This window comes from Haliotis rufescens, unplaced genomic scaffold, assembly GCF_023055435.1.
Source record: "Haliotis rufescens isolate VD_foot unplaced genomic scaffold, xgHalRufe1.0.p SCAF_2, whole genome shotgun sequence".
Taxonomy (NCBI): Eukaryota; Metazoa; Mollusca; class Gastropoda; order Lepetellida; family Haliotidae; genus Haliotis; species Haliotis rufescens.
In genome coordinates this window covers 11,850,097-11,878,071 of record NW_025963890.1, presented here as the reverse complement: position 1 = coordinate 11,878,071, position 27,975 = coordinate 11,850,097, and the positions used below count along the sequence as shown (strand labels likewise).

Below are 27,975 nucleotides of genomic sequence, written 5' to 3'. Positions count from 1 at the left end.
TTCTTGTTTGATGGTGCAATCAGCAATATTCCATCTGAAAATAATTGAGTCTTGACCAGACAATCCAGTGATTGATATTGTGAGCAACCATCCATGCCATCGCAGTACAAGCTATCAACTAAGTCACCAAGCTTGACCACCTGATCCCTTAAATCACCTCTTAAGGCCAGCAAAGGATGCTCAGGACCAATTCTAACTCGAATCTCAAATAGGAACATTGGAAGTAAAGAAACCAGAACAAGTGCAGTTAAGGATATATTTGTTTTATTTGTCAGATGAATTCAACAATGAGTTACATGTCCTACATGCTGGGCTACAACCTTCACACGGAGGTGCCTGTCACAAACAGCATCAGCACCATGTCACCAGGATTGTTTATTTTTTCTTTGCTTACAGTTTCAATCTCTATAGTAAAAGTACATAAATATTGCAAGTATTCTAACCAAGTTTAAAGATTTGACATAATAGAGTTCGTGAATGTTGTTTAATGCTGAGGTCAGCTATATTCCAGCTGTATCAGGACAGCCCAACAAACCCGATAATGATATAGTAACAAATGCATGAAGCCTCCAAACTCATCTACAGGTGGTAACATTACACAGCCTCCAACTCATCTACAGGAGGTAACATTACACTGCCTCCAAACTCATCTGCAGGTGGTAACATTACAGGGCCTCCAAACTCATCTGCAGGTGGTAACATTACACGACCTCCAACTCATCTGCAGGTGGTAACATTACACAGCCTCGAAGCTCTTCTACAGGAGGTAACATTACACTGCCTCCAAACTCATCTGCAGGTGGTAACATTACAGGGCCTCCAAACTCATCTGCAGGTGGTAACATTACACGACCTCCAACTCATCTGCAGGTGGTAACATTACACGACCTCCAACTCATCTGCAGGTGGTAACATTACACAGCCTCCAACTCATCTGCAGGTGGTAACATGACCCGACCTCCAACTCATCTGCAGGTGGTAACATTACACCACCTCCAACTCATCTTCAGGTGGTAACATTACACGACCTCCAACTCATCTGCAGGTGGTAACATTACACGACCTCCAACTCATCTACAGGTGGTAACATTACACCACCTCCAACTCATCTACAGGTGGTAACATTACACCACCTCCAACTCATGTGGTTACATTACACGACCTCCAACTCATCTACAGGTGGTAACATTACACAACCTCCAACTCATGTGGTAACATTACACGACTTCCAACTCATCTACATGTGGTAACATTACACGACCTCCAACTCATCTGCAGGTGGTAACATTACACGACCTCCAACTCATCTGCAGGTGGTAACATTACACGACCTCCAACTAATCTGCAGGTGGTAACATTACACTGCCTCCAAACTCATCTGCAGGTGGTAACATTACACGACCTCCAACTCATCTACAGGTGGTAACATTACACCACCTCCAACTCATCTACAGGTGGTAACATTACACTGCCTCCAAATTCATCTGCAGGTGGTAACATTACAGGGCCTCAAAACTCATCCACAGGTGGTAACATTACACGACCTCCAACTCATCTACAGGTGGTAACATTACACCACCTCCAACTCATCTGCAGGTGGTAACATTACACCACCTCCAACTCATCCACAGGTGGTAACATTACACGACCTCCAACTCATCTACAGGTGGTAACATTACACGACCTCCAACTCATCTGCAGGTGGTAACATTACACGACCTCCAACTCATCTGCAGGTGGTAACATTACACGACCTCCAACTCATCCACAGGTGGTAACATTACACAACCTCCAACTCATCTACAGGCGGTAACATTACACGACCTCCAACTCATGTGGTAACATTACACGACCTCCAACTCATCTACAGGTGGTAACATTACACGACCCCCAACTCATCTACAGGTGGTAACATTACACGGCCTCCAAACTCATCTACAGCTGGTAATATTACATGACCTCCAACTCATCTACATGTGGTAACATTACACCGATATGCCCCTGGAAGACTTTAACCAAAGGACACAAGTCCTGTGAGAGGCAAGATGCAGATGTTACCATGGTTACATCATGTTATCATGTTGGTCTCTGACAGGATATTGGTTTTTGTGTAAGAATTTCTGCATTTGAGGCCAGGCCTTGATTTCTATTAACTAGTAATACTCATATTTGAAAACAACAATATGCTGACATGGTTAAAGAACATTTGAAACACAGAAAATAGAATAGATATTTTGCAATGTTGGGGAATACTTCACACATTATCTGATGATCATAAACTATTTAACATATTTGCAGTTCATGAAACGACAGAGAAAATCTTCAGCATGATTACATCACCAACAACTGCATTAATAGAGGGTCTTGATGGGGGGGGGGGGGTTGTTACAAGTCAGTAAAATGTGGGCCCTTTAGTCAGCAGTCATTATTTTTTCATCTGAGTAAAAACAAATACTGGAAAAGTGGACAAGCTGTCCAGCTGAACCTAAAACGCAAAATCATCTCTATGGGAATGGGAACATCAGCCTGTATGTAGGGAAACCAAGGGACAACTGGATCTGCGTTCCTTTCATTACTGCAATTTGTTTTGAAAATACCAAATTTTGCTGGGTCATTAGGTCCAGTTAAATCATTCTTTTTCAAGAATTTATGCAATTCAATAAACAGGAAAGGTTTACTGTATGCTAAGCAGGGTTTTTGTTTTACATTTAACATTAATCTTTAATGATAAAAAATCGGATTCATCTTACTATACCATAGTTTTCTTTAGTTGTTTTATGCTAAACAGTGTACAGCATCAGGACCCTCTTAATACTTTCATGACAAGGACGCGCAGTCCTCATCCAAATGCTGCTGATTATCAAGTTACAGAGCTTCCTTCTGCACAGAATTTCTAAACACAACAAAATATATATTCAATTCCAATACTAGTTTGGCTTACCTTCCCGCAAACAAGAAGTCTTCTACTTCTTAACACAGACAACAAAGCAGTGGTTAAGGTCTCATATTTACAGATTTTATAACCCTACTGAGACTATCTTAGGCTTAATAACTCTCACTCACATTGACAGAAGTCATATTCAATATCAGAAGCCCAGAAAAAAACAACCACAATGGTAATAGACAGGCTACTTTTTCTGCAATTTCATTAATTACACACACTGACAGAAGTCACTTTCAATATCAGAAATCTAGATAAGAAACAAACATTTTTTGCAGCTACTGTTTCTGCTATTACATTAATTACACATGAATGTACTCTTTTTCTAAAGTAAGCACTCTGATAAACGAATTTCTAGAGCTCAATTATCTGAACTCCTACACACCCAAATGGGGAGTGAGTGAGTGAATATGGTTTTACGCCGCTTTTAGCAATATTCCAGCAATATCACGGCGTCCGACACCAGAAATGGGCTTCACACATTGTACCAATGTTGGGAATCGAACCCGGTCTTTGGCATGACGAGCGAACACTTTAACCAGCAGGCTACCCGACCGCCCCCAAACGGGGAGTGAATATACATCACTGTGTCCATAACAGAGATATTCTGATTGACGGCCTTGGTGAAGCCTTTATTAATGTAAGACATTCAATATCTGTGCAAACTCTCAGTACAATAAACTCTCTGATAATGTCAGGTGGATGAAGCTTTGAACTTATGAACATGGACAATGTCAATAACAATGTTGTAAAATTAAAGTAGCAAAAACATGGTCAATTTCTAGCAATAGCTGCCTATTCTGAATAACCATTTCATGGTTTACAGACTACGATAGGATGTTCCCTAGAACACAAAAGTAATAAATAAAACAATAATATGAAGGTATTCTATAACAACTGTTTGTATCAGTGATGCGACATATATGAGTGAGTTGGGTTTAACGTCGCTTTGAACAGTATTGCAGTTATATCACGGAAAGTCCAAAGTGATGCAGGTCTTTGATGTTTACCATTTGGTGAAACCAACAAGCAGGGTATGGTGCTGACAAACCTAGACTCATAATTAGGGCCAACTGGGATTCGAACCCACAATCATAGGTCTGGCATACCTAAGAAACACAACTCTGTACAGTGAATTGTGGCATATTTAGACGACTTGGACACCCATTTCCCCTGAATTGCTGATGAGTCAACAAAACATCCCTTACCCACCAACTGCACCATTAGGAGATGTGAACTTGCTTAGTCAGATGAACAATGCAACACATTTATGGTTTTCAAGTCTGCAAACACAGTAAAAACAACACAAAGTTCTCACAGGGTTACCAACAATTGTACAATCTTGATTCACCTGTAAGAAAATGTCACGGAACAAATTCAAGACTAAGCATGCAAGGACCCAGAATCCTAATAGGCTAAGGAATACAATACAAAAATAACATAAAAGTTACCATCACAAAGTACAAAGAAATATTTTGGCATCATCTGACTGTGTCATTAATCTTGACAATGACATGCAGATCCCAGTTGTCATAGTGTTTGTGATGTCACAATATTAAGTACTTCAACATCACTATCATGTATTAAACAAAAAGAGTCTTTCAGTCTCATGAGCTGTTTTGTTCTTCTAAAATGACATACATTCAAATTCATATTTATGATGTTCGCATGTCCTCGATATTCACATATCTGAATGTTCATGTCATTGATATTTGCACATCTGTATAGGCCCATGTTCATGATATTCACAGATCTGTGTGTTCACATATCCTTGATATCCACTTGCGTATGTTCACATATCCTTGATATCCACATATCAGTATGTTCAAAAGTAAGTGAAGTCCACATGTCTGTTTTTTTCTCATGTCATTTGTGGCGTCATGTTCTGAACACATCCCAAAGTCAAATGTCTGGTGTTCCCTTATGGCCTAATGTCCCACTATTCACACTGGCTCCTGAGGCGGTGTGACGGAACACACAGGTGTGCTAGATGGCTGCTACAGTGTACACTGCAAGTGTTATGATGTTTCCTGCCCATCAGCCTGGTTGTCCGAGTCTCCACCTCCTTGATGTATGACAATCTGCTGGCCCCCCTGGCCCACCTGCTGAATCTGGTACATCGGCTGCAAATACACACATCAAATGACTGAGTGAGGCAACTCATAAACAAGGCACATAAGGCTTAAAAAAATAAAGGAATTGGTTCTCAGGCAATGGTTTTTGAAAATATAGTGCAGGCAGACGGGTCTTTTTTTTTTTTTGGGTTGTACAAACTAGTATATAACCAACAAACAGTTGTGTAATCAATAAAACAATTGTGTAGAATCAACCTGGGAAAGGGCCTCCGTACATAAATGTATTCCTTGATGAGTAAATTTCCGGCATACAAGTTGGACTTGAAATATTTAAGGATTTCTTATATATATATATTTTTTTAAATTGAATCAAAAATGAAACATGCGGCAAACTTTATGATAATGACTAAGACCAAGACTATTAATTTTTTTTAGCCTAAGGGACAGATCCCTGACAAAAGTTTTTAATCAAGAAACTATGATGCCTGAATCATTCACTGGATATGTTGATTAGTTGTGAGTCCACACAGCACTCTTTTATAGAAAGAAATTGCATGTACTGAAGTGACAGAGAAATACATTCCTTGTCTGACAAAAGTACTTTAGGAAGTAATCTTAAACCAATGTACTTCAGGAAGCAGTGTGAAATTCTTATACTTCAGGAAGCGTTTGGCACTCGTTTTGCAAAAAACAAATCAGAAAGCAGTGATGAACTCTTGTACTTCATGAAGCATTGAAGGTACCTTCATCCTTGTTTGAAACAATGTTCAGGGCATAGTCTTACCCCTTCATCACATGAAAACCGAGAAAGTGTATATGAGTTAATATACACACATTCTGATATGGTTACAGAGAGTACAAAGATAACAAATGTAGCAAAGTTAACACTATAACACGAATGGGATTAGAGAGGACCCAATGAAGTCGCAGTGTTCTCCTACCTGTGTGAAAGTCTGTTGTGTCTGCTGGGGCTGTGCTGTTGCTCCCGACTGCAAGCCCTGATTCATCTGAATGATGATTGGCTGGTCCCCCTGCTTGCCCTGCAGCTGCATCTGGATGGCCTGAAGCTGGGCGGACGATAACGTCACCTAAACAGACCATACAACATCTCACTGATACAGACAATGAACTGGTAAATGCACGGCCTGAAGCCTGGGCAGACGATAACGTCACCTAAACAGACCACATGACATCTCACTGATACAGACAATGAACTGGTATCTGCACGGCCCGAAGCTGGGCGGACGATAACGTCACCTAAACAGACCACATAACATCTCACTGACACAGACAATGAACTGGTATCTGCACGGCCCGAAGCTGGGCGGACGATAACGTCACCTAAACAGACCACATGACATCTCACTGACACAGACAATGAACTGGTATCTGCACGGCCCGAAGCTGGGCGGACGATAACGTCACCTAAACAGACCACATAACATCTCACTGACACAGACAATGAACTGGTATCTGCACGGCCCGAAGCTGGGCGGACGATAACGTCACCTAAACAGACGACATAACATCTCACTGACACAGACAATGAACTGGTATCTGCACGGCCCGAAGCTGGGCGGACGATAACGTCCCCTAAACAGACCATACAACATCTCACTGACACAGACAATGAACTGGTATCTGCACGGCCCGAAGCTGGGCGGACGATAACGTCACCTAAACAGACCACCTGACATCTCACTGACACAGACAATGAACTGGTATCTGCACGGCCGGAAGCTGGGCGGACGATAACGTCACCTAAACAGACCACATGACATCTCACTGACACAGACAATGAACTGGTATCTGCACGGCCCGAAGCTGGGCGGACGATAACGTCACCTAAACAGACCACATAACATCTCACTGACACAGACAATGAACTGGTAAATGCGTGGCCTGAAGCCCATTAGATTTAGACCTCACCTAGGAATGTGTTCTCTGCAGACATGGTTTGTTGCGGTAGAATGTTAAATATGAAACTGTTAAGTGTACTGAGATATATGACAACTGACCTTTGCTCTGACCATGTGGTAATGTAATCAAACAGTCAATCAACTACGAAAATCGAGTCTTTTTATTTTTCAAATGAAAAAGTAAGAAAGGAAAAGTCCAACCAACATTGATACAACTGTCAATCCGCTATATTTGAGTGTTACTCACAGGTACAGTCTGCAGCTCCCCCGAGGGTGTGAGCACCTGCTGATACACTTGTGTCTGTGGCTGCTGCTGTTGCTGCTGCTGTTGCTGCTGCGGCTGGGCTGGTGCTACTGCTGTTTGTGCCTGCTGTACAAGCACCTGCTGTTGCTGTTGTTGCTGCTGCTGCATCTGTTGCACCTGCTGTAGTTGTTGTACTTGCTGTACTTGCTGCACCTGTTGAGGTGCTTGTACTTGGATCACCTGGGGCTGAGCCTGGTTTTGAAATAAAGGGACATTGTCAATCTCTACTGATCTAGAGGACGTTCTTTTACACATGTCAGAAAAATTCGCTTGTAAAACATCTGTGCTAGGCAAACCTAACGTTTGACAGCAGGAGTAATAATCCATACCATCAGAGCATGCCACTCATTATACCCAATCCTCATTGAAGTCTGCTCTTACAACTACTTTAGTTGCTTGGGACCTATGCAAGCACTATTCCAGCTTCAAGACAACAGCCTGTAAATAATGGCATTTGCACCAACTTGAGGGCTTTCATCCAACTTGAGAGCCTTAAGTTAACAATCTACACCATCAAGCTTTAGCTCCATCCATTGAGGTACAAGGAGGAATGGAGCTGCATCTGCCGCTAATCGATGACATGATATGGAATTAGCTTCCCCAGGACTCAACGCGTTAAACTATGAAGGAAGGAAGTATCCTACCTGGAACTGTAGAGGCTGTTGTATGATCTGACCCGCTGAAACAAGAAGGACAATGTTGAAAGTACACTGCAGAACACTTGGCCAGCTGGTATTATATTGATTAGAAAGTGGGTAAATGTTCATCAGGAGACTTGAATATGGCTCCAAAATATACTGTTCAAAAGAAGTTAAAGAACACCTGATTTTTTTATTTGACTATAGTCAATCTGTCATTGCCATGGTCATAATGTAACAACTTCCTTTGAGAAGTATATTACCAAGTCTCACGAAACTTTTCAAAAGGAGCCACCTGACTTCCTTAGAAGTACTCGCATAAAAGGCTGCACATGCACTACATCTTTAATACCTATGGTTATTATCATTATTATTATTACATGCATTTGGGTGAAATGCCACAGTATTCAGTTACATTCATTATGGAGCTCATTAACTCACTCATTATGGAGCAGAACTCAAAGTGATGCTTGTCGTAGACAGATTATTGTGAAACCCAAGGGTGTGGGTATGGTGCTGACAGATCACAGAACCAAAATTGCAACAATTCTTGGATTTGAAAAGACCAGCAGATCCTGGTAGGAAAGGGCCACAACTCAGGACCTTCACAACATTTGCCACAAATACATCCATTGAAAGTTGACAATGAAACACCTGTATATTCCTAATCATTATACAACTAAAGGGCACCTACATGGCAGCTGTATTGCCATAACATTGGGTTGCGCCACTGCCTGTGTTGTTGCTGCTGCTGCCGTCACCACCTGTGCTGCGGGTTGAGTTGCAGGGGCTGGCTGTGCTACAACAGTCTGCTGCTGCTGCTGTTGTTGTTGTTGTTGTTGTTGCTGCTGCTGTTGCTGTTGTTGCTGCTGTTGTTGCTGCTGCTGCTGTTGTTGTTGAGACTGTTGCTGCGCTAGTTGGAGATAGTAGTTGATTTGATCCGGGAGGTTATTGGACACTCGAGAAGAATCCTCCTGATGGTGGAACAAAGTGAGTTTACTTTCTCATGAAACCTCAACCAAAGCAAGGATTTGTCATATCCAACAAGACTACTGCTATTAAGGGTGAGAGGTTTATGTAAAATAACTAAATTTTAGAAGAAAACAACTAGTCCATCAAGCATATTTCAAACTATCGATTAGTGACCATGTCTACCCTCTTGTCAAGTCAACTTGAAGCATTAGAGTAACGATGATAACTGTAGATTTATTACCATCAATATTTAAGACTTTCCCAGAAAGAACCTTGTTTGAGATACCAATACCATTTTTAACATTTTAAAGCAAACGCATATCAAGGATGAAAAAGCAAACAGACTTCATTTCGCATTTTCTTCACTTAATGTTTAAGATAAGAAAAAACACAACTTTTAAGTAGCATTGGGCTTCAGAGCATGGGCAATGTTCTGATGTCATTAAAAGTCTTGGCATAGCATAAGCTGCAAATAAGGTTCTTACAAACAATGTTTATATATACTTACTGGTCTCTTTGGCGGTTTCAGTTCATCTCTGGGCACGATGTCAATCAAGAAATCGAATTGGTCAAACTTTGAAATGGCCATTGCTATGTCATTTCTCTGAAATAAAAACACAATATCAGCCATTTCTTGAAAATTTCATAGATCTCAAACTGAACATTCACTGATTCAGCACAGCTACTTTAACATACACATAGTCCTAGGTTGCCACTGAACCTGAAACTTTCACATGCCCAAATAGTGACAACATATGAGGACACCTCTTACAAAGCCTGGAATTATAACCAGCCTTCGGGATACCACACCAAAAACATAAGACAAACAATTCAAGCAAGCCTAGCACTATGAATAACATACAAAGCAGGGATGAAACTGCATAGTATGTTAGTTATAGTACTACTCTTGCTTTGTCACCGGCTGCCCCCAATGTGAAGGGCTAAATAGAAAATCTCACCAACGTGTCTTTTGATATCAAATATATCAACACGAGTCAATAAAAGTTTATAACACAGAGGGTTGCCGATGATGTCACAATGGCTTGGAAATCATTGTGATGTATTTTCTTTGTAGAGATACCTCCCAGGAGGTATCACTTCATATCGCCCAAGCGATATCTCCTGTGGAAACCAGTTCTGGAAGCCAAAAACCAGAGCCAAACTATTTTTCTTTTTCCCAAAAGAACTATCTCTCCTAAGGAGCTCCCAGAGGGACCACCCACCAACCTGCAGTGTCCTCCTCTTGTTGTCCTCGGTGTGGATCCAGGCTCTAAGTGACAGCTCACTTATAAATATCTCCGCTGCCTTGGCAAACAACACTGGAGCCTCCGCACTTATCATCTAGAATACAGAACAAAGCACACTCAATGCACAGCAAACAGGTCTGTACAGCCTTAGAATCTTGTTTTTCTCAAAGACTAGCCCAAGGATTAGTGCTAACCTAATTACACTGGTCCTCAGGGTACCTAGCTGGTCCTAATTGAAAAAGACAAAACAATTTACTGCTTACATTTTCTGTCAGTTTTATTCAATCACAATATGTAGCAAAATTGAAGTCAAGGATAACCCATAAGCAACTGGACATTTGTTACAAATACTGTTGAGCCAGCAAAGCGTATAAGTATGACAAAGCAATAAGACGAAGCAGAGACCATATGCTTGGATAAGTAAATTACTCGATTCTGATTGCTCAATCACAGGTTGTTAAATCACAATAAAGCCACTCTGATTGAAACAGCAAATTTGACGACCGCATCACCACGGAATATAATATAGAATAGTACTTGTAGTACATTGTCCATAGGCATATTTAATACTTATATCTATAGTTGCTGTTACTACAATATTCAAAGGATGTGTGGCAATCCATTTCGTGCAGAAAACACAATAGAAATCTACAAAGAGAATGTATTTTAAGTTTTGGGGACAACAGAGAGCATGGAATTTGGCACTTTTCTATATATGACTGTGATGTCATATCTTTTGTATCACTATATTCGATATGACGTCATAATGGCGACATGCGGTGTAGCAAGAAAACTTGACAAAGCTTGCTTAGTTTTCTTTAGTGGTGCCCACCCGATGTAAGCTTTACAAGTTGATGTGCTTCTATGCTTTCAATGCCTGTCATATGTTTGAGTTAAGTTTTACGGCGTAAACAAACTGCTTGAGCATAGTTTCTTTAAATGCTGTTGTCCGTCATTCCGTAATTCAGATCGTCAACCCACTCAAAACACTGGACTCAACCCATGCCGCTTCACTCAATACATTTGCTAACACCAAAGAGTTCACGTTTGATTTAGTCATGGTAGAATGGAGATAAACATGCTGTGTTTTCAATGTAGAGCTGGTTACCTGTAGATTTAACCGCGCTAAATTTAACATTTGAAACCTCACATTGCGCGTTCGATCCCAAATTCAATTTAGCACGGTTAAACCTACAGGTAACCCAGCTCTACATTGAAAACACAGTATGTTTATCTCCTAAATAGTATATGTTGTAGTGACTTCTCAACATGCTCAACTTACCTTTACATCTTCATCAAGTTTCATGATCTTTTTTATTCTAGCAAGGGGGAGTTCCTGCCCCTTAAAATCATTCTGGAACAAAGATTTAATTCCAATAAGATGAAATAAAGTCATAACTTCTTAGTAACCATGGCAACAAATAATTGATAACATAATCATTACCAATCTGATCTAAGTGTCCAGTATGAGTGTCTTCAGGTAAAAAGGCTTATAAGTTGATTGGAACCAATCTGTTAACAATCTGATAAAGAAATAGCCTAGCCTAAAATAGTGGTGCATAATGAACATATCAATATCCCCAGACAAATACAGTCAAACACTGTTGTGTCGAGTGAGTGAGGTGAGGTGAGGTGAAATTGGGTTTAACGTCGCGTCCAAGATTATTGCACTTATATAGCCACATGCACGTGTATGTGTGTGTGTGGCTGCTTGTACTAGTCCGGACTGATGCCGATTTATAGTGCTAGCTCACTGAGATACCATGCCGCAGTTTAACATGAATACCCCACTCAGACACAGTATACTGACTCCGAGCAGACCAGTCCTTGTTTTAGCCCCTTAATGCCGAGCGTCAGACAGGGTAACAACAAGTACAATCTTTTAACGTCTTTTTGTATGACGCGGCCCGGGATCGAACCCTGGACCTTCCGCTCTCCGGGTGGACGCTCTACCACAAGACCACGGAGGCGGTCTCGAGTGAGTGAGTGAGTGAGTGAGTATGGTTTTACGCCGCTTTTAGCAATATTTCAGCAATATCCCATCAGGGGACACCGGAAAATGGGCTTCACACATTGTATCCATTGAACCCAGGCCTTCAAAGTGATGAGCCAAAGCTTTAACCACTAGGCTACCCCACCGTCCCTGTTGTGACAAAGTTGAAGGGGCCTATGTAAATACTTCAAGTTATCTGAGGTACGACACAACAGAAAAGCGCCCCGCTCTAATAAGCGCCCACCGCGATATTTGATCACATATATTATAATATATATAAGTGAACAATACCAATTAGCACCCCTTCCAATTGATCAATGTACACATGACTTATATATTCGTGTATAATACGCACGCATGTGTTATATGCACCCTTAATTATGATCAATAAAATTCTGGAAAAATATATCTGTCCTATTTATATATGTCGAAATTTATCTTTCAACTCTGTTTTTCCATCAAAATAATATTCTTATAAGCGCCTCCTGTTTCTAATTTTGAGAGCGTCCTGGGCGCTTATTACGTCGAATACGGTAATAAGCAGGGACCAAGCTCTTACTTCAAGACAAACATAAGTTTGACACAACAGTGTTTGACTGTACTCATGGTGGACATTTCAGCCTCTGTGTATTCTGTGTTTCCCATGACTTACATATTGGAGGTTCTGTATATTTTCCAGTGTCTTGGGCCAGAATTCTGTCAACATCAGCTGTGCTTGTTCTGTGATGCCAGACATCTGCATGGAGGCTTGGAAGTTGGGATCCGACGCCATGGTCATCTATGTGCTAAAACATAACCACAGTGCACAAACATCAAGCACTGGTGTCTATTTATCACATTAAGTTTCGTTTGGTTGTTGGTTGTTTAATGCTGTTCTCAACAATATTCCTGCTATATGACGGCTGTCTGTAAATAATCAAGTCGGGACCAGACAATCCAGTGACTGACATTATGAGCATCAATCCACACAATTGGGATACAATGACATGCATCAACCAAGTCAGCAAGCCTGACCACCCTATACCGTTGGTCGACTCTTATGACATGCACAGTCACCTTTTAAGGCAAGCATGGGTTGCTGAAGACCTTTTCTACCCCGGATCTTCATTGGTCCATAACGGAACTGAATCGGCATACAGCCTTAAACAAGCAAACACTGCTAAGGACTGATCCCTGTGTAATCCATCTTTACACTGTTTGGCACACATACCACATATTATTCATCGGCTGTCACAGCTTGTGCCAATTGATTATATTACGTGAGGGGTATATTACACCACAGCTGTGATAGACAGATATAATACTAGTAACAGCTAATTTTGTTATCAACATGATCAATGTTAATATTATAAGAAAGTAATCCAGATATCTGCTGTCATATTATATAAAAGATGGTTGGCTATCTATCATGTCTATTGCTTTTACAATAAACACAGGTATTCAGCATGTTCAGGGTGAAACAGTGCACTAGTGCATCTTGAGTTTTCATGTGACGATACAATACATGATAGGTTATTTTTGTACTGATACAAAATGATACACTTGTTAAAATATATTTTTATTCAGTGTCTATTGATTACTGTCTGTGCCGAAAACTTTTGTTTTGTTATGTTTGTTTGTTTAATGACGCACTCAGCAATATTCCAGCTATATGACGGCAGTCTGTAAATAAACGTGTCTGGACCAGACAATCCAGTGATTGACATCATGAGCAATGATCCACGCAATTGGGATACAATGACATACATCAACCAAGTCAGCGAGCCTGACCACCCAATCACGAGCATAGACGCCTTTTATGGCAAGCATGGGTTGCTGAAGACCTTTTCTAAATCGGATCTTCACGGGTCTAATTTTGAAGTAAAACTGCAACTATTCTTAAGCAACTCTTTTTTATGGCCATAACAGTGAATCTACACTTAACGGGTCAGTTGTAGCAGTATCACAAGGGGTGCATGTGGTATTTATACCACCTAATGAGGGACGCATAAAACCACTTGTACCCCTCGTGATGCTGCTACAATGAATGTATCTTACTGTCATGTTTTAATCTGCCATTGTAAGAGAATTAACACAAATTCAAAATTGATTAAAAACAGCTATTCGATTGAGCTGAATTTAACTTGGGCTATGTCACATGACTTTCATTGACTCAAAAAATTGTGCATGTTTTTGCTTTGAAGCTGGGTATCAGGAGTTAATTTTCCCACTCAGAATTCCATGTGCAGTCTGTCTTCGTGGTGGGGTATTGAGGATTTATTCTCCAGCTCAGAAATTTACTTCCTCCCAACATGCCCAAATACATAGTATTTTATCAAGTTCATGTGAACCAATCAGATCTCATCACTTGGCAATGGACCAGGAGGTGTGATAATAAAGTTTATACATGATGAACATGATGAATTAAAGTTCAATCTGGCATTTCTCCAATAGTATACAGACTGGAATTACCTGAATTACATTAATGGAAATAATGTTAAATATTTTAGATTGTTGCAATGTTTCTTGGTTTTTAACATATGTCGTAACATAGTTAAAATTAACCATTGTAACATCCGACGTACAATTATAACACTAGGCCAAACATTTTTTACTTTTCGTTTCACAGGCCCACCACCACTAGTGAAAAGCAGCCGGTCCAAGTTAATTAGTTACCCTTTCAAAACCAGCTGGTAGTAACAAAATACTAAAATTTACCAAGTTATTGCTCGGGGAGTTTGATTAAAATTGGATTGCAAAATGAAAAAGGAAATTTACAATTTTTAAATTTTACTCTATGCCATTGCTGAGGCAGCTGGGTGTATGCAGTATACAAACAAAGTAGGCCGTTATCTGACTGAAACATTCAGAGTTTGTCTCAAACTATTCAGATATAGATTCAAGAAGTCTCAAAACGTGGTAAGAAATTTCAAATTGAAAATGTATGTATTTTATGTAATATAACTACAAAAATGTGGTGACAGGATGAATATTGTTCAAATAAGTGGAATTTGAATGTTTTCGCAGTGAGGTGTTCTGGAGATGGTAAATGCTGATTAGTCAGTTAAAAATGACAATTTAAACCGAATAAATTGAATGAGAACACTTTGTAATGTAACGACATCACATAACAATAGGTAACATATGATCTCCGATAGGTAAGCCGTCTTAAAGAAATGTATTGCGAGGAAATGTGGAAACTGTTACTCATTAATAAACATTAATTTCATAAATTTTCCATAATCACTCATATCAAATTGGTTATTTAATTATGAACAGATCTCATCCACCCCTGTTATGGGTTCACATTCACAATTACAAGGGAAAAAGTAGCAATTACATGATTTATTTCTTATTTTACCCAACAAAAACGGCAAGACTAGAACCTAAGCTTTCGTACATGAATATCTTGAATATGTCAAAAGATTGTAGATCTAGATTATGGCGAGAGAACATAAGACCATGGTCAAGGCATAGATCTATCAGAACAGGATAAAGTTTCAGGTCTGAGGAATGACCTTGACCTTTTGTTGTCTGTTCGGGGAAGTGAAATTGCAATGATATTCAGGAAATAATTTGCTTACTAAAAGAACATCGATAAAAAAGAGTTGTATACTTCGGTAGATGATAGACTATCTCATGTCTGAACATCTCAACAACTCCCGGGCGAGATTGCTTAAGATTTAGAAAGCACATCGTGGTTAAATATATCTAGACTAGATGCCAGAATGTGGGGCTTCTCGGATGTCTCCCGTTATGAATAAAGAATACGTGGGTTTGCGTTTCTTTCGTTGGCAATATTTTTCGCGCGAATAAGAGTAACTTCTAATGAAGAAAACGTAAGCCGAAATCTGACTGGACATTTGATTAGAATGAATGGCTAGGACAGGGAGAATCGGACCAATAACTTGGTTAGATGTGCCACCCAATCATTTTACCCAGGCCCCCGCCAATGAGAACAAAGGAGGCGGCTTTAGGTGTGCGATAAGCCAAAACACCACATCGCTTAACATCATGACACTAAAAGTACTATTACCAGTCAATAAATTGAGAATATAAACTTACCTTATTAAATATTTTTTGCAAACACAACCTAGAAAGAAATACTTTCCTAAGATGGCGGCTTTTCTGATTGGATGAATGACCTCACAATGAACTCGACATGCGCATTATCGACTATAACTTATACTTCCTGTTTATACCAGTGCAAGCACCTGCTAACGGTTCAGACATTCGTTCTTGAGTATATTTCTTGTACAAAGGCTAATTATGCAGGTAAATTAAAGTTTATCTTACAAATGTATAATTTTAGGACCCAAATGACACGGCGTAAACGCCAAATAAAACACACTCGATAATCTTTGAGGGAAACTTCTTCGTGAGCGAAAACTGGATCATCCTATATATATATTGATTAAATGATTATTGTCTTTTCTTCGGCTTAACATGTCATACTAACGGGGCATTGAGAAATACACGGTCTCTTTGTCATCTTAGAGGAACATATTGGCATGTTAAACAATTGCTCTGGATAATTTCGGTTTCAAAAGACTAAACGTAATTCTTTCCAAGAAGATGTCATTCATTCAGATTGCGCTCTTGTTGGACAGGCTGCCTGACAGTTAACCTTTTTATGTCAGACGAACAGAGTTAGCCATGCTGATAAATATTATTTGAACACACACACACACACACACACACATACACACATACACTGTACATATGCGGGTTGGCAGCACTTTTTTGGTTGTTCAAACTAATATGTAACCAAATAAACATTTGTGTACAAGCAGTCTGGTAAAGGGCCTCCCCACATTAATGTATTCTTCCTTGATGAGTAAAATACTGGAATACAGTATTTGACTACTGACTGACTACCATTGTGTGCATAATTCACGTGTGCATAATTCACGGCTACAATGAGCTTCAATTTTATTTCACAACATGAAGATTTTATCATGAGCACACAACAGAACTAACATGTCAACAAATCTGTACTGAAGTATGCAAGTTGGTCCTGTTATTACACTGTCTGGCTATAAAAGTGTTCATTGTGTATGTGGACTTACATCTGTAATCCATTGATGATATTATATTACTTTTACCCAAGATTTTGTTTCATTTTGTTTACATTATTTTTGACGAAATCATGTATGAACTAATCAGCACACATCACATCAGCTCACCATGAGCTTGCCTTGAACATTAGTCATTAGAGAAACAAAGTCATTTTCAGTTTTGATATTGGCCATGATAATTTTTAGTATTTTTTAAACTAAATCTCCCATAGATCAGGTAGAAAATGGTCATCTGTTTGCTATTTCAGGCTTATTTTACAATAAGACAAATACACACGCAATATTAATCTCTGCGTATGAAACATACAGTACTCAAATGCCATTGAATTTGTAAATCATCATGTCCAGTGATGTTTTATCATAAATTTCATGTATTCATTGACTAAATTTGCAAACGGCAAAACAAGCACACAAACTCCTATTTTGCTGCCATGACCATTACCCGAAATGCGCAGAGTAAAGCAGTGCGCATGTAAAGGGAAGTAACTGCATGCTATACTCAAAGCCATTGAAAATGCAATTCAATGTTCAGATGGTGTGTATTTTATTACATTAAACAGCAAAAATGACAAACATAACCATCACATGAAATGTTTACAATAAAGTCTGTGTGAAACACGCCCGTGGATGAAATCACAGAGGCTCAGAAGAAAGCCTTGGTGCCTGAGGATCAGTAGTGGGTATGTCCACCTTGTGCTCTGACACTTGAACTGACACAGATGCCTCAGGAAGCTTTGTGGGATGCCCTGCCAGTGATGTAGGTACCGTGTCAACTCTGCCACTGTCTGAGGTGGTTGCTGTTGACTTCGAACCCTCTGACCAAGCTCGTCCCACAAGTGTTCAAGGGGGCACGGGTGGCCCAGTCGTCTAAGGCGCCGCGATTCGCTGTGCAGAGTTGCGTCCCTTGGGCACGCCAGAAACCTATGATTGTGGGTTCGAATCCTGGTTCGCCCCGATTATGTTTCTAGGTTTGTCAGCACCATACCCGTGCTCGTAGGTTTCACCGAAGTGGTAAACGTCTAAGACCTGCATCACTTCGGGCTTTCCTCACACATTAAGCTGATACGCAATGATATAACTGGAATACTGTTAAAAGCGGCGTTAAACCCAACTCACTCACTCACAAGTGTTCAACGGGATTCAGTCAGGTGGCATGGCAGGCCAGTTCATCACACGGATGTTGTTTCTGGTCAGAAAGTCTCCCGTGACCCTTGCTGTCTGTGGACGTGCATTGTCATGCTGGAAGACAAGCTGATGTCGGGCGCCATGTGGAGCCAGCAATGACAATATTGCTAGACGAAGGATATTGTTCACATAACCTTGAGCATAATCATGGTTGATAACCACTAACTGTGACCGGAAACGAGCATTGATGACACCCCATACCATTACACGCGTCCTCCAAAGCAATCCCTTTGCAAAACACAGTTGTTAGCAAAGCGTTCTCCCCTACATCAATAGATACAGCGACATCCATCCATAAAACTGAATTTGTAACGTCAGAGAAGACATTTTCCCGTGGTGTATTTTGCAGATAGACCCCATCAGCTGCTCATCGCTGTTTTCTGTTCCATGGCAACAAGTTTGACTTTGACTCATAGTAGTGTGTTTGTCCGGACCATATCTCTAAAACTAATAGCCTCTCTTTCTTGAAACTGCACACACACAAACACCAGATTGTCAAATGGTGCTTTTTGCTATTTAGGGATTTTTAGAATTTTATTTTTTTTCCATTTCCATGGCAACAAGTTTGACTTTGATTCTGTTCATATTGGTGTGTGTACAAATGTACCTGACATAGAAATACACAGTTCTGAATCCCAATTCCATGGTATAGTTTTGATAGCTCAATAACTACTCTTGTATACAGACAGACAGATTGGATAAAACTTCTGATGACTCTTGTTTATTTTTGTTTAAATGGGAATAAATACAAAACATGGTGCAGCCTTTGTGATGATGCAGCAGTGCCTGAGAACCAAGGCAATCAACATTTGACCATCAACATTTTTATCCCAGGTTCCAAATACAGTTATTCCTAATTTGCCACATTGTAGATTTTAGTCTTCAATTACAGCTATCTTTGCGTTACTGTGTGACCGCCATATTGTATAAATTCTCAACTACCTCCTGTCAAGCTGTTTTTTTATGTCTGTTGTGGTACATTGATGCACTTATTAACCGTCAACAGACAGTCATGCAAGGTCGTAATTCCTTTGAAAAGAATAATGAAATGTCTACCATATGACGTGAAGTAATTAAGGTTAACAAAATGTGTTTTATTTGAATTTGACCTGGAAGTGAAGTGTTATATTCTGCCATAGACCTTGGTCACTTACAAACGCAACATGTATGACTGGTATGCCTGTTGATTGAAGATTTCCACAGCAATGTACCACAGCAGGTATTAATCAGATCAGCCTTTAAAAAGTTTAGAACCTCTTGCATTATGACATTTAGTGAGTGATGTTGTTTTAACACCTCTTTGGTTTATCACCTCTTTGAAAAGTATTGCTGTTTTATCACGGCGTGATGCGGGTTTTAGACATTAATCACTTTGGTATGGTGCTGACAAACCTAGAAGCATAATCGGGGCTAATCCGGATTCGGACCCACATAAGAACAGTGGTTGAGACAGGCAAAACCTCTAAACGTTTTGTAATTCAATAACTCTATTAATCTGGATGTCCCTTTGAAAGATAGAATGTTTCAAGGAACATATCTGCAAAGCCCTTCTCATTCATGATTCCATGAACTGTCCATGTATGATGACAACAATGTTTTAAATGTGGTCATAGTTATCTGCTGGTGAAACTTATTCCTGTAAATTCATAATTCTTTGTCATTCTCTTTTCAGAAAGAAGAGAAACAGCTTGAATCATCAGTTGATGTGTTGATTCAAAATGTGAAAGATTTGAAGAACTCGATCGCCTCTTTCCTACAGAAACTTGAGCATGAGTATGACCATCTGAGCTGGTAAGTGACTAAGAACTATAATTTGGTGGTTCCTATGACCATGATCTTGATGATAATGTCAGGCAGTTTTTAAGAATAATTAAAACTTTTACCTCAAATATCTGCATGATTTGTATATTTGTCCGTGTATTCATGATTAGCTTGATTTTCTTGTAATATACATGTATATTATGCAGAAAAGGGCAAGTGAACTTCCTTTTTCACTGCTGTCAACAGCATGTCTGCTACAGTTGAGCCTCAATGTGTCAAACTTGGTTGTGTCAAATTCCCAGTTGTCTCGAACTCACCTTTCTTCCCCTGCAAATTCCTTCAATATTTATCATCATTAATACTTATATCTGTCGAACTGGATGTGCCAAATTCCTGGTTGTTTCAAACTCATTTTGGAGTCCCAACTATCCAAATTAAGCATAAAATTCCCCTGTTGATCCGAAGAGTTCAAAATATGAAAATAATGTCCACATACCCACACTCATCAAACTTTCAATTTTCAACTCACTTCACTTCACTCAGAATAAACTGACCTCACTGCGATAGACACAAATGCATCACAGACATGACACCTTCTAACATCCTGTCAATAGCCAGTTGAACCTAACCCGTGAAGATCCGGGTAGAATAGGTCTTCAACAACCCATGCTTGCCGTAAAAGGTGACTAAGCTTGTCATGAGAGGCGACTAACGAGATCGGGTGGTCAAGCTCGCTGACTTTGTTGACACATGTCATCATATCCCAATTGCTTGGATCAATGCTCATGATGTCAATCACTGGATTGAGATGACAGTGAGATGGATGATATGCCTGAGTTGCCGCCACTTTCACTACCAGCAGACGCAACACTGAAATTTACCTATGCCTTGAAATCTAGTGTTGTGTGCAGACCTGGTTATATTCTATCATAACACAATATTTGATTTTCACTTTGCTGGTAGTCTTGAACCCTGGAAAACTCTAACATCATCCCAGGTCCGCACGAGTTAGACACAACAGGATTTGACTGCATATCAAAGAGGCTTGTGATTAGTTGTGAATAATTGAAATTTTGTGAATTATTGAAAAAAGTTTCTGACAGCAGCAACAATGAACAACCGACATTGTATGGGTGCAATGGCATGTAATCTGCTACACAGTGCCCACTAGATCTGTATGTTACAACCAGTGTGTTTAATTCCTGTTCTATTTCTTAATTGATTATGAAAGAGTAATATATGGTATTTACAAACGTTGATATCATTACCTCTTGTTTGTCGGGCCACATGGTACATGGAAAATTTCAATAATAAAATGACAAGTTTTGTATCGTGAGTCAAAGTATCACGTTATGTATCAGTACATGAGGTAGGCATGTGGAGGCGCCTCTAAAGATATGACTGAAATAAGGGAGGTGGTCATTCAAATCATCACCTAACTTGGATTGGACGGTCTGGCTTGTAGACTTGGTTGATGGCTTGTCAATGTACCTCAGTGCCATGGATCATTGCTTATAATGTCCATAGGGGTGGTCGGGTAGCCTAGTGGTTAAAGCGTTCACTCGTCATGCCGAAGACCCTGGTTTGAATCCCGACATGGGTACAATGTGTGAAGCCCATTTCTGGTGTCTCCCGCAGTGATATTGCTGGAATATTGCTAAAAGCGGCGTAAAACCATACTCACTCACTCACTCACTCACTCACTCACTCACTCACTCACTCACTATAATGTCCATATCTGGATTATCTGGTTCAGACTTAATTATTTACAGACAGACATCATATACATGGAATATGGTTGAGTGCGACGTTAAACAACAAACACACACTGAATTCAGTTCAAACTAAATGATTGTGTTCCTGTTGGATTGGCGTGATTTCTTCCTCATCTGTGGTAGCAGTGTTCTGTTGGCAAAACCTTTGATGAATTAAGTCTTATGCCTGTGTTAACATGGTTCTCCTGAAATATTTGTTCCAGGCCAAATGTGTTGGACAACTTTGCTCTGCTGTCTGGTCAGCTGAACTCCCTGGGGAAACAGCTGAAGGGAGACAAGATCACAACACTGAGAAACTATGTGCTGTTTCCTGTGCTGCTCTCCCCAGAGAGAGACCTAGAACTTGAGGTAATCACACCCAATGTTCCATATTCTTTTCTTCACTCAAATGATTTTCCAATAAGTGATTGGTTACCTTACATTGAATGGAGTGATAGAGCTTCGGTTTCTGTGATGCCACAACCATTTGACTATTTTTGCTGGGGGCAAATATTTTTTCTGTGAAATAGCAAAATTAATCATAGAAATAAACACATACTACTCAAAAGAAGCACCTGATTCTTTTCTACTACTATTGACTGATTAACTGTAGTAATGTGAAAGAATCAGTTATATACCCTTGTTGTGTCACATCATACCCTTGCTTGTGGATTTCCTCCCTTGGTCCAGTAAACTTTTTGCAGATATTTTACCCCCTGATTTTTATGAATGGCATATGGCTGTATCAACTACATGTATATTACTTATTCTGAATTGTGAGTTTACGTAGAATGATTATGTTTACAGAAATTGACGGAGGAGCGTGTGCTGGCATTTAATCATGAAGTCGTGCCTGATTACCTGCGTACAAAGCCTGACGCCGAGGTGGAGGAGAAGATTAACAATCTCAGTGCCAAGGCTTCCTCAGTGGTTCCTGAAAATGCAACGGTTAGTTCTTTTATTGTACTGGCTGGCTTTAAATTGAAGTTGATATTTTAAAAAGACACTATTGTAAAGATTCTTAAATGTAGCGGTCACCATGTTTCTTCCTGGTGGCTTTTTGTAAGGCCGTAATTAATTAATTGCTAGATAATCATCTCTGCCCGACTCACCACTAAACCCCCCGACAAATTAGTTGTATTTGCCGGAGTGAAATGTTTAGAGCACTGTAACATCATCAGCTGTCAAATGGCGATTTCATGTTTATAACATGCTGTAAACTGGTCTTCAACTGACTCTCAGTGCATGCCGGCATCAGCTGCTTTCCATCAGCTGTCAAGATGGTGCTCACTATTTTGAAAATACAAGAGGTGTGCAAACCATTTAAGACTGGTGTGCCTGTCTATGACTTTTATGGAAATCTTCAAAATGTTTGCTTGTGGGGAACTTGACAAGTTGACGTCAATTGATGATCAATTCATAAATGCACAAGTACAAGTTGGGGCATGGAAATCGAAAATAGGTTTGACACAGATACATCCAACTGCTACTGTTGAAATCAGGGGTCCGGAAACCGTCATATGCGCCGGACATGTCCGATTGGGAATCTCAAATGTCCGGTTTAAAATATTGCTTACCGGACATTTTAAAAAGTATTGTATTGATAAAATTATCTGTCTTGTTTTAAAAAAATCTTTAGTTTAAAAAAAAACTTTTCCCGTGAGGTCACATGATAACCAAATATGGGATAATAGTCTCGATCCAAATGTTACAACGTGTACACTTGAGCAGACTCATGAATATAACTCATGAATATTAATTAGATCGTTTACTACGTTAACAGATCATTATTATAACAGAAACAAACGTATGTTTTCCATGTATATCTAAAATGATATTATTTGTTATTAATTGTCCGGTGAATTAAACAATTTAATAGACAATTCATAATTAATCATATTATGAATACGTAAACTTGTAATGTGTGTGAAAAGTCGTACTAAAATACGCTATTTGAAGGGGGCGTGGCCTAAATGCAAATGTCCGATTGGGATTTTAATGTTTATTTATTGTCTTTGTTATTTCAATCATGTATTGTTCATTCCATAGTGGGGGCGGTCTGGTAGCCTAGTGGTTAAAGCGTTCGCTCGTCACGCCGAAGACTCGGGTTCGAATCCCGACATGGGTACAATGTGTGAAGCCCATTTCTGGTGTCCCCCGCCGTGATATTGCTGGAATATTGTTAAAAGCGGCGTAAAACCAAACTCACTCACTCACTCATTCCATAGGTGAGGTGAGGTGAAATTGGGTTTAACGTCGCGTCCAAGATTATTGCACTTATATAGCGACGTGCATGCACGTGTATGTGTGTGTGTGGCTGCTTGTACTAGTCCGGACTGATGCCGATTTATAGTGCTAGCTCACTGAGATACCATGCCGCAGTTTAACATGAATACCCCACTCAGACACAGTATACTGACTCCGAGCCGACCAGTCCTTGTTTTAGCCCCTTAATGCCGAGCGCCAGACAGGGTAACAACAAGTACAATCTTTTAACGTCTTTTTGTATGACGCGGCCCGGTATCGAACCCTGGACCTTCCGCTCTCCGGGCGGACGCTCTACCACAAGACCACGGAGGCGGTCCATTCCATAGTGTCCAGTCTTCAACTTAGAGACTTTAATAGAATTTTTTTTTAAAATGCCTCCCTCCCCACTTTTGAAAACAAAGCAGATGATAATCTGGCAATTAATTTATTATGGCCTTACGTTTGTATTTTACAAAATCACATCAAATATTTAGATCATAATTAAGAAATGATATTTAATATGAGAGTATGATATGACAGAACATTGTGGGGCAGAGGTTATGTACGCTCAAAACCCTTTTCATGAATGAAAACAAAATGGTTGATCCTGAAGTGAGCTTAAAATGTGTGTCCAAATGTTTGTTCATTTGTTGTGTGAGCTGTTCTGTCAGATAAGTTGATAATATATAGGTAGCAGCCATTCACTTTGATATAACCATGGGGATTCCTTGTTAGAATTGGTCCCCAGATATCTATTTGGGTTGGAAGAGGTGACCACATGGATCTGGTGGTCAGGTTCAGTGACGTGGTTGGGTGTGTGTTCATAATATCAGTCACTGGTTTGTCTGGTCCAGATTTGAACAGAAATTGTTTATTATGGGTGATATGAACCTGTGTCTTTTTCACAGAAACAACTCAACACACTGAATAAAATCACCAGCAATATTCTGGACATCTTGAATTCTGCCAGAGATGAGTGGGAGAAAGAGACAGGTTAGTTCACTGTTATTAAATATTCATTTCATACCCTGCATTTGTTGATATTGAGATATTTTGGTGTGAATATCTGCCCATTTGTCTCTCTATCCATCTGTAATCATTCCCTGTCCAGACTTGTCCAGGGCCCATTTACACAAAGCGATCTTAGCGCTGTGACTATTGTAAGCCTATGTTAAAGTATGGGAGTTACGATAATCTTAGCGCTAAGATCGCTTTGTGCAAGTTGGCCCTGAGATCTAATATCTCTCTCTAATCTAAACTAAGCATGTAAATTAGAACAAGACAAAGGCCATGAACAGAAAAGGTTTTTTTGTTTGTTTTTCAGAAAATATAAAGTTACTCTCATGATGGTGAAAATGTGGTGTGTTATGCTCCTCGGCCTCTCCTTCCTCCCTTTCACTGCCATTTTTAATGACTTCCCCCTTAATCTCATTGCTCTCCTCTCAATGAAACCCACAAGCACGAGTATGGTGCTGACAAGCCTAGAAACACGTTTCTGGCATCCCTAAGGCATGCATCTCTGCACAGCAAATTCCGCCTGTGCCCCCATAAAATATAAGAATTTGTTTTGAGAATTGAACCAAATAAATCATCAAACTAGTGATTTCATATACTTATGTTTATTCAGGAACATGATATAGTTATTAATGTTGTTTCAAGTTTTGAAGTATCTATTTGTGTTTTGTTTTTATATAATGCAAACACCGTTCTAGCTTGTGCCTATGATCATGATAATTCTCTTCCAGTACAAAAGACAGCCCAGCCGCAGACATCAATACAGTCAGACACTCACACACTGATCGCAGCGACGCTGGTGGGGAAGGGGTTGAGGATGCGACCCAGCCCGCCGACCACCTCCACCCCACCAATGCCCGGCCAGCCAACGGGTGCACAGCAGAAGGTTCAACAGAAGGCACAAGGTAACAACTGTAGTGGCTTCTATATGGGTGAACATTGCCAAGGAGGTAGTTTATCACTGGCCTGTGCGAATATATAGATGGTAAACTACGGTTATAACAAACTCAAAGGGGCCACTAATTTTAGTTCATTATAACCGTAGTTCGTTATAAGCATATATACAGAATATATACAGCAAATGGCCACAAAGTGGTTTTAACTTCCTGATAATGGAAGTTCATTCAAAAGCAATCTCCTGACTGGAGTTCTAAGAATGTCTTCATCCCACAATGAAGAAATGTAGTGGTCTGTCACATACAGAGCATGAACATCACAAGATTTACAAAAAAAAACATGCACAAGTGGTATAGCAACGGGTGTGTTTGGGTGAGCACTTCCATGTTAATCGAGTGTATTTGGGCCAGCTATACCAAAACAAACCGAGAACAACTGTTCTCTTCTGTTCACGTATTCTACTGTATATGAATGAAAGTCCATGAGGCTTGGCTGAAATTGGCTTGTAGTTTTATATACTACTCCACTTTTTGATAGGGATATGTTTAGCTTTCAATGATACAAAACAGATTCTCATATGTCAAGTGTATTTTAAGATATAATGACGTCAAAAGTAGAGTAGTATATATGAACTGTGTCGTTGTTTGTTTGATGCATGATGATAATGGTAGAGCGTCCGCCCGGAGAGCGGAATGTCCGGGGTTCGATCCCCAGCCGCATCATACCAAAAGAAGTTAAAAGATGGTACTTGTTGTTACCCTGTCTGGCGCTCGACATTAAGGGGCTAAAACAAGGAGTGGTCGGCTCGGAGTCAGTATACTGTGTCTGAGTGGGGTATTCATTATTAACAATAATCTTGGACGCGACGTTAAACCCCATTTCACCTTGCCTTGTTTGATGCATGAAGTACAGTGTTGCTTCTGTTGCTGAAACTTCATATATTTGACATTATACATATATATATACATCATGGCTGGGGGATGTGAGTATTTTATGCTTGTTTCTTAATGAAACATTGGTTGCCTTTGTTTATCAAGTTGAAAAAAGTATAAAGAATAATGTGTTAAATTGCAGGTTCACTTGGAAAAGCCCCCAGTATTATCAAGACCAACATCAAGGCTGCTAACACATCACATCCTTATCAGAGGTCATGATTCAATGTCAAGTGCGATTCATCCGTCAGAAGACATCAGGTCATGATTCAATGTCTAATGTGATTCATCCATCAGAAGACATCAGGTCATGATTCAATATCAAATGTGATTCATCCGTCAGAAGACATCAGGTCATGATTCAATGTCAAGTGCGAGTCATCCCTCAGAAGACATCAGGTCATGATTCAATGTCTAATGTGATTCATCCCTCAGAAGACATCATCAATAAGGCAAAAACAGCCATGAGGAATCCATGTCATGCGCTAGATTCATCGCCCAGAAAGCCACATCATGATGTCATTCAAGTGTTTGACTATACAGATGTCCAATATGTGCAAAATCAGCCACACACAATGTCAATCCTATCAGCAATTCATGGAATTTTTTAAGTCTTGACCTTTGACGGAGAGTGGCTGGATCATTTACTTACCTTGTTTACTCTACTATGCTTGTCGTAAGAGACGACTAATGGGATTGGGTGGTCAGACCCACTGCCTTGATTGATGTATGTCATCGTATCCCAGTTGCGTAGATCAATGCTCATGTCAATCACTGGATTGTCTGGTCCAGACTTGATTATTGACAGATTGCTGTCCTACAGCTGAAATATTACTGAGTGCAGCGTTTAACAAGAAGCAAAAAAATAAATCTTGCTACCATTCTGATGTGATTGTCAAAAGTGTTACGAGTGAATTTAGTGAACATCTCATGTATGACTGTGTAAATAAACAGTTTATTCCAATATGAGTGTTGGTAGTTGATTAACATGATTATTTTTTCAAAACAATTTCAAGTTTTGCAAATATAAATTGTTCAC

At 39.8% G+C, this 27,975-nt stretch overlaps 2 protein-coding genes across 8 annotated transcripts; one reads left to right on the top strand and one right to left on the bottom strand.

Moving 5' to 3' along the window:
• Nucleotides 1–247: 247 nt before the first annotated feature.
• LOC124111598 (nuclear transcription factor Y subunit gamma-like) lies at nucleotides 248–16,228 on the bottom strand. 7 transcript variants are annotated; one of them, XR_007222160.1, is made up of 11 exons: nucleotides 16,134–16,226; nucleotides 12,742–12,874; nucleotides 11,379–11,450; nucleotides 10,077–10,190; nucleotides 9,358–9,453; nucleotides 8,572–8,851; nucleotides 7,884–7,918; nucleotides 7,183–7,431; nucleotides 5,958–6,104; nucleotides 1,438–5,064; nucleotides 248–1,133 (listed from the first exon to the last, which is right to left on the bottom strand). XR_007222160.1 is itself a non-coding variant. In XM_046471351.2 (10 exons), exons 2-10 carry the CDS (start codon nucleotides 12,865–12,867, stop codon nucleotides 4,960–4,962), a joined length of 1,224 nt encoding a protein of 407 aa, XP_046327307.2. In that variant the 5' UTR covers nucleotides 12,868–12,874; nucleotides 16,134–16,226; the 3' UTR covers nucleotides 248–4,959. The 7 variants fall into 7 exon arrangements, 2 of the variants coding, with proteins under 2 accessions (XP_046327307.2, XP_048255602.1); XR_007222161.1 differs by having other exon boundaries at nucleotides 248–1,098; XR_007222162.1 differs by having other exon boundaries at nucleotides 1,650–5,064.
• Nucleotides 16,229–16,235: 7 nt separating this feature from the next.
• Nucleotides 16,236–27,900, top strand: LOC124111600 (mediator of RNA polymerase II transcription subunit 8-like). The gene is made up of 7 exons (XM_046471354.1): nucleotides 16,236–16,343; nucleotides 20,004–20,122; nucleotides 22,071–22,215; nucleotides 22,654–22,794; nucleotides 25,002–25,086; nucleotides 25,839–26,012; nucleotides 27,079–27,900. Exons 1-7 carry the CDS (start codon nucleotides 16,338–16,340, stop codon nucleotides 27,156–27,158), a joined length of 750 nt encoding a protein of 249 aa, XP_046327310.1. The 5' UTR covers nucleotides 16,236–16,337; the 3' UTR covers nucleotides 27,159–27,900.
• Nucleotides 27,901–27,975: the final 75 nt, after the last annotated feature.

Bases quoted from the DNA above. Each gene is read 5' to 3' on its own strand.
- LOC124111598 (XM_046471351.2), bottom strand. From the start codon at position 12,867: ATGACCATGGCGTCGGATCCCAACTTCCAAGCCTCCATGCAGATGTCT. The intron at 10,191-11,378 runs GTAAGTTGAGCA...TCTGTATTCTAG, and splicing joins AACTTGATGAAGATGTAAAG to ATGATAAGTGCGGAGGCTCC. The intron at 6,105-7,182 runs GTGAGTAACACT...TGGTCTGTTTAG, and splicing joins GGGAGCTGCAGACTGTACCT to GTGACGTTATCGTCCGCCCA.
- LOC124111600 (XM_046471354.1), top strand. The intron at 22,216-22,653 runs GTAATCACACCC...TTATGTTTACAG, and splicing joins AGAGAGACCTAGAACTTGAG to AAATTGACGGAGGAGCGTGT. The intron at 26,013-27,078 runs GTAACAACTGTA...GTTAAATTGCAG, and splicing joins GGTTCAACAGAAGGCACAAG to GTTCACTTGGAAAAGCCCCC.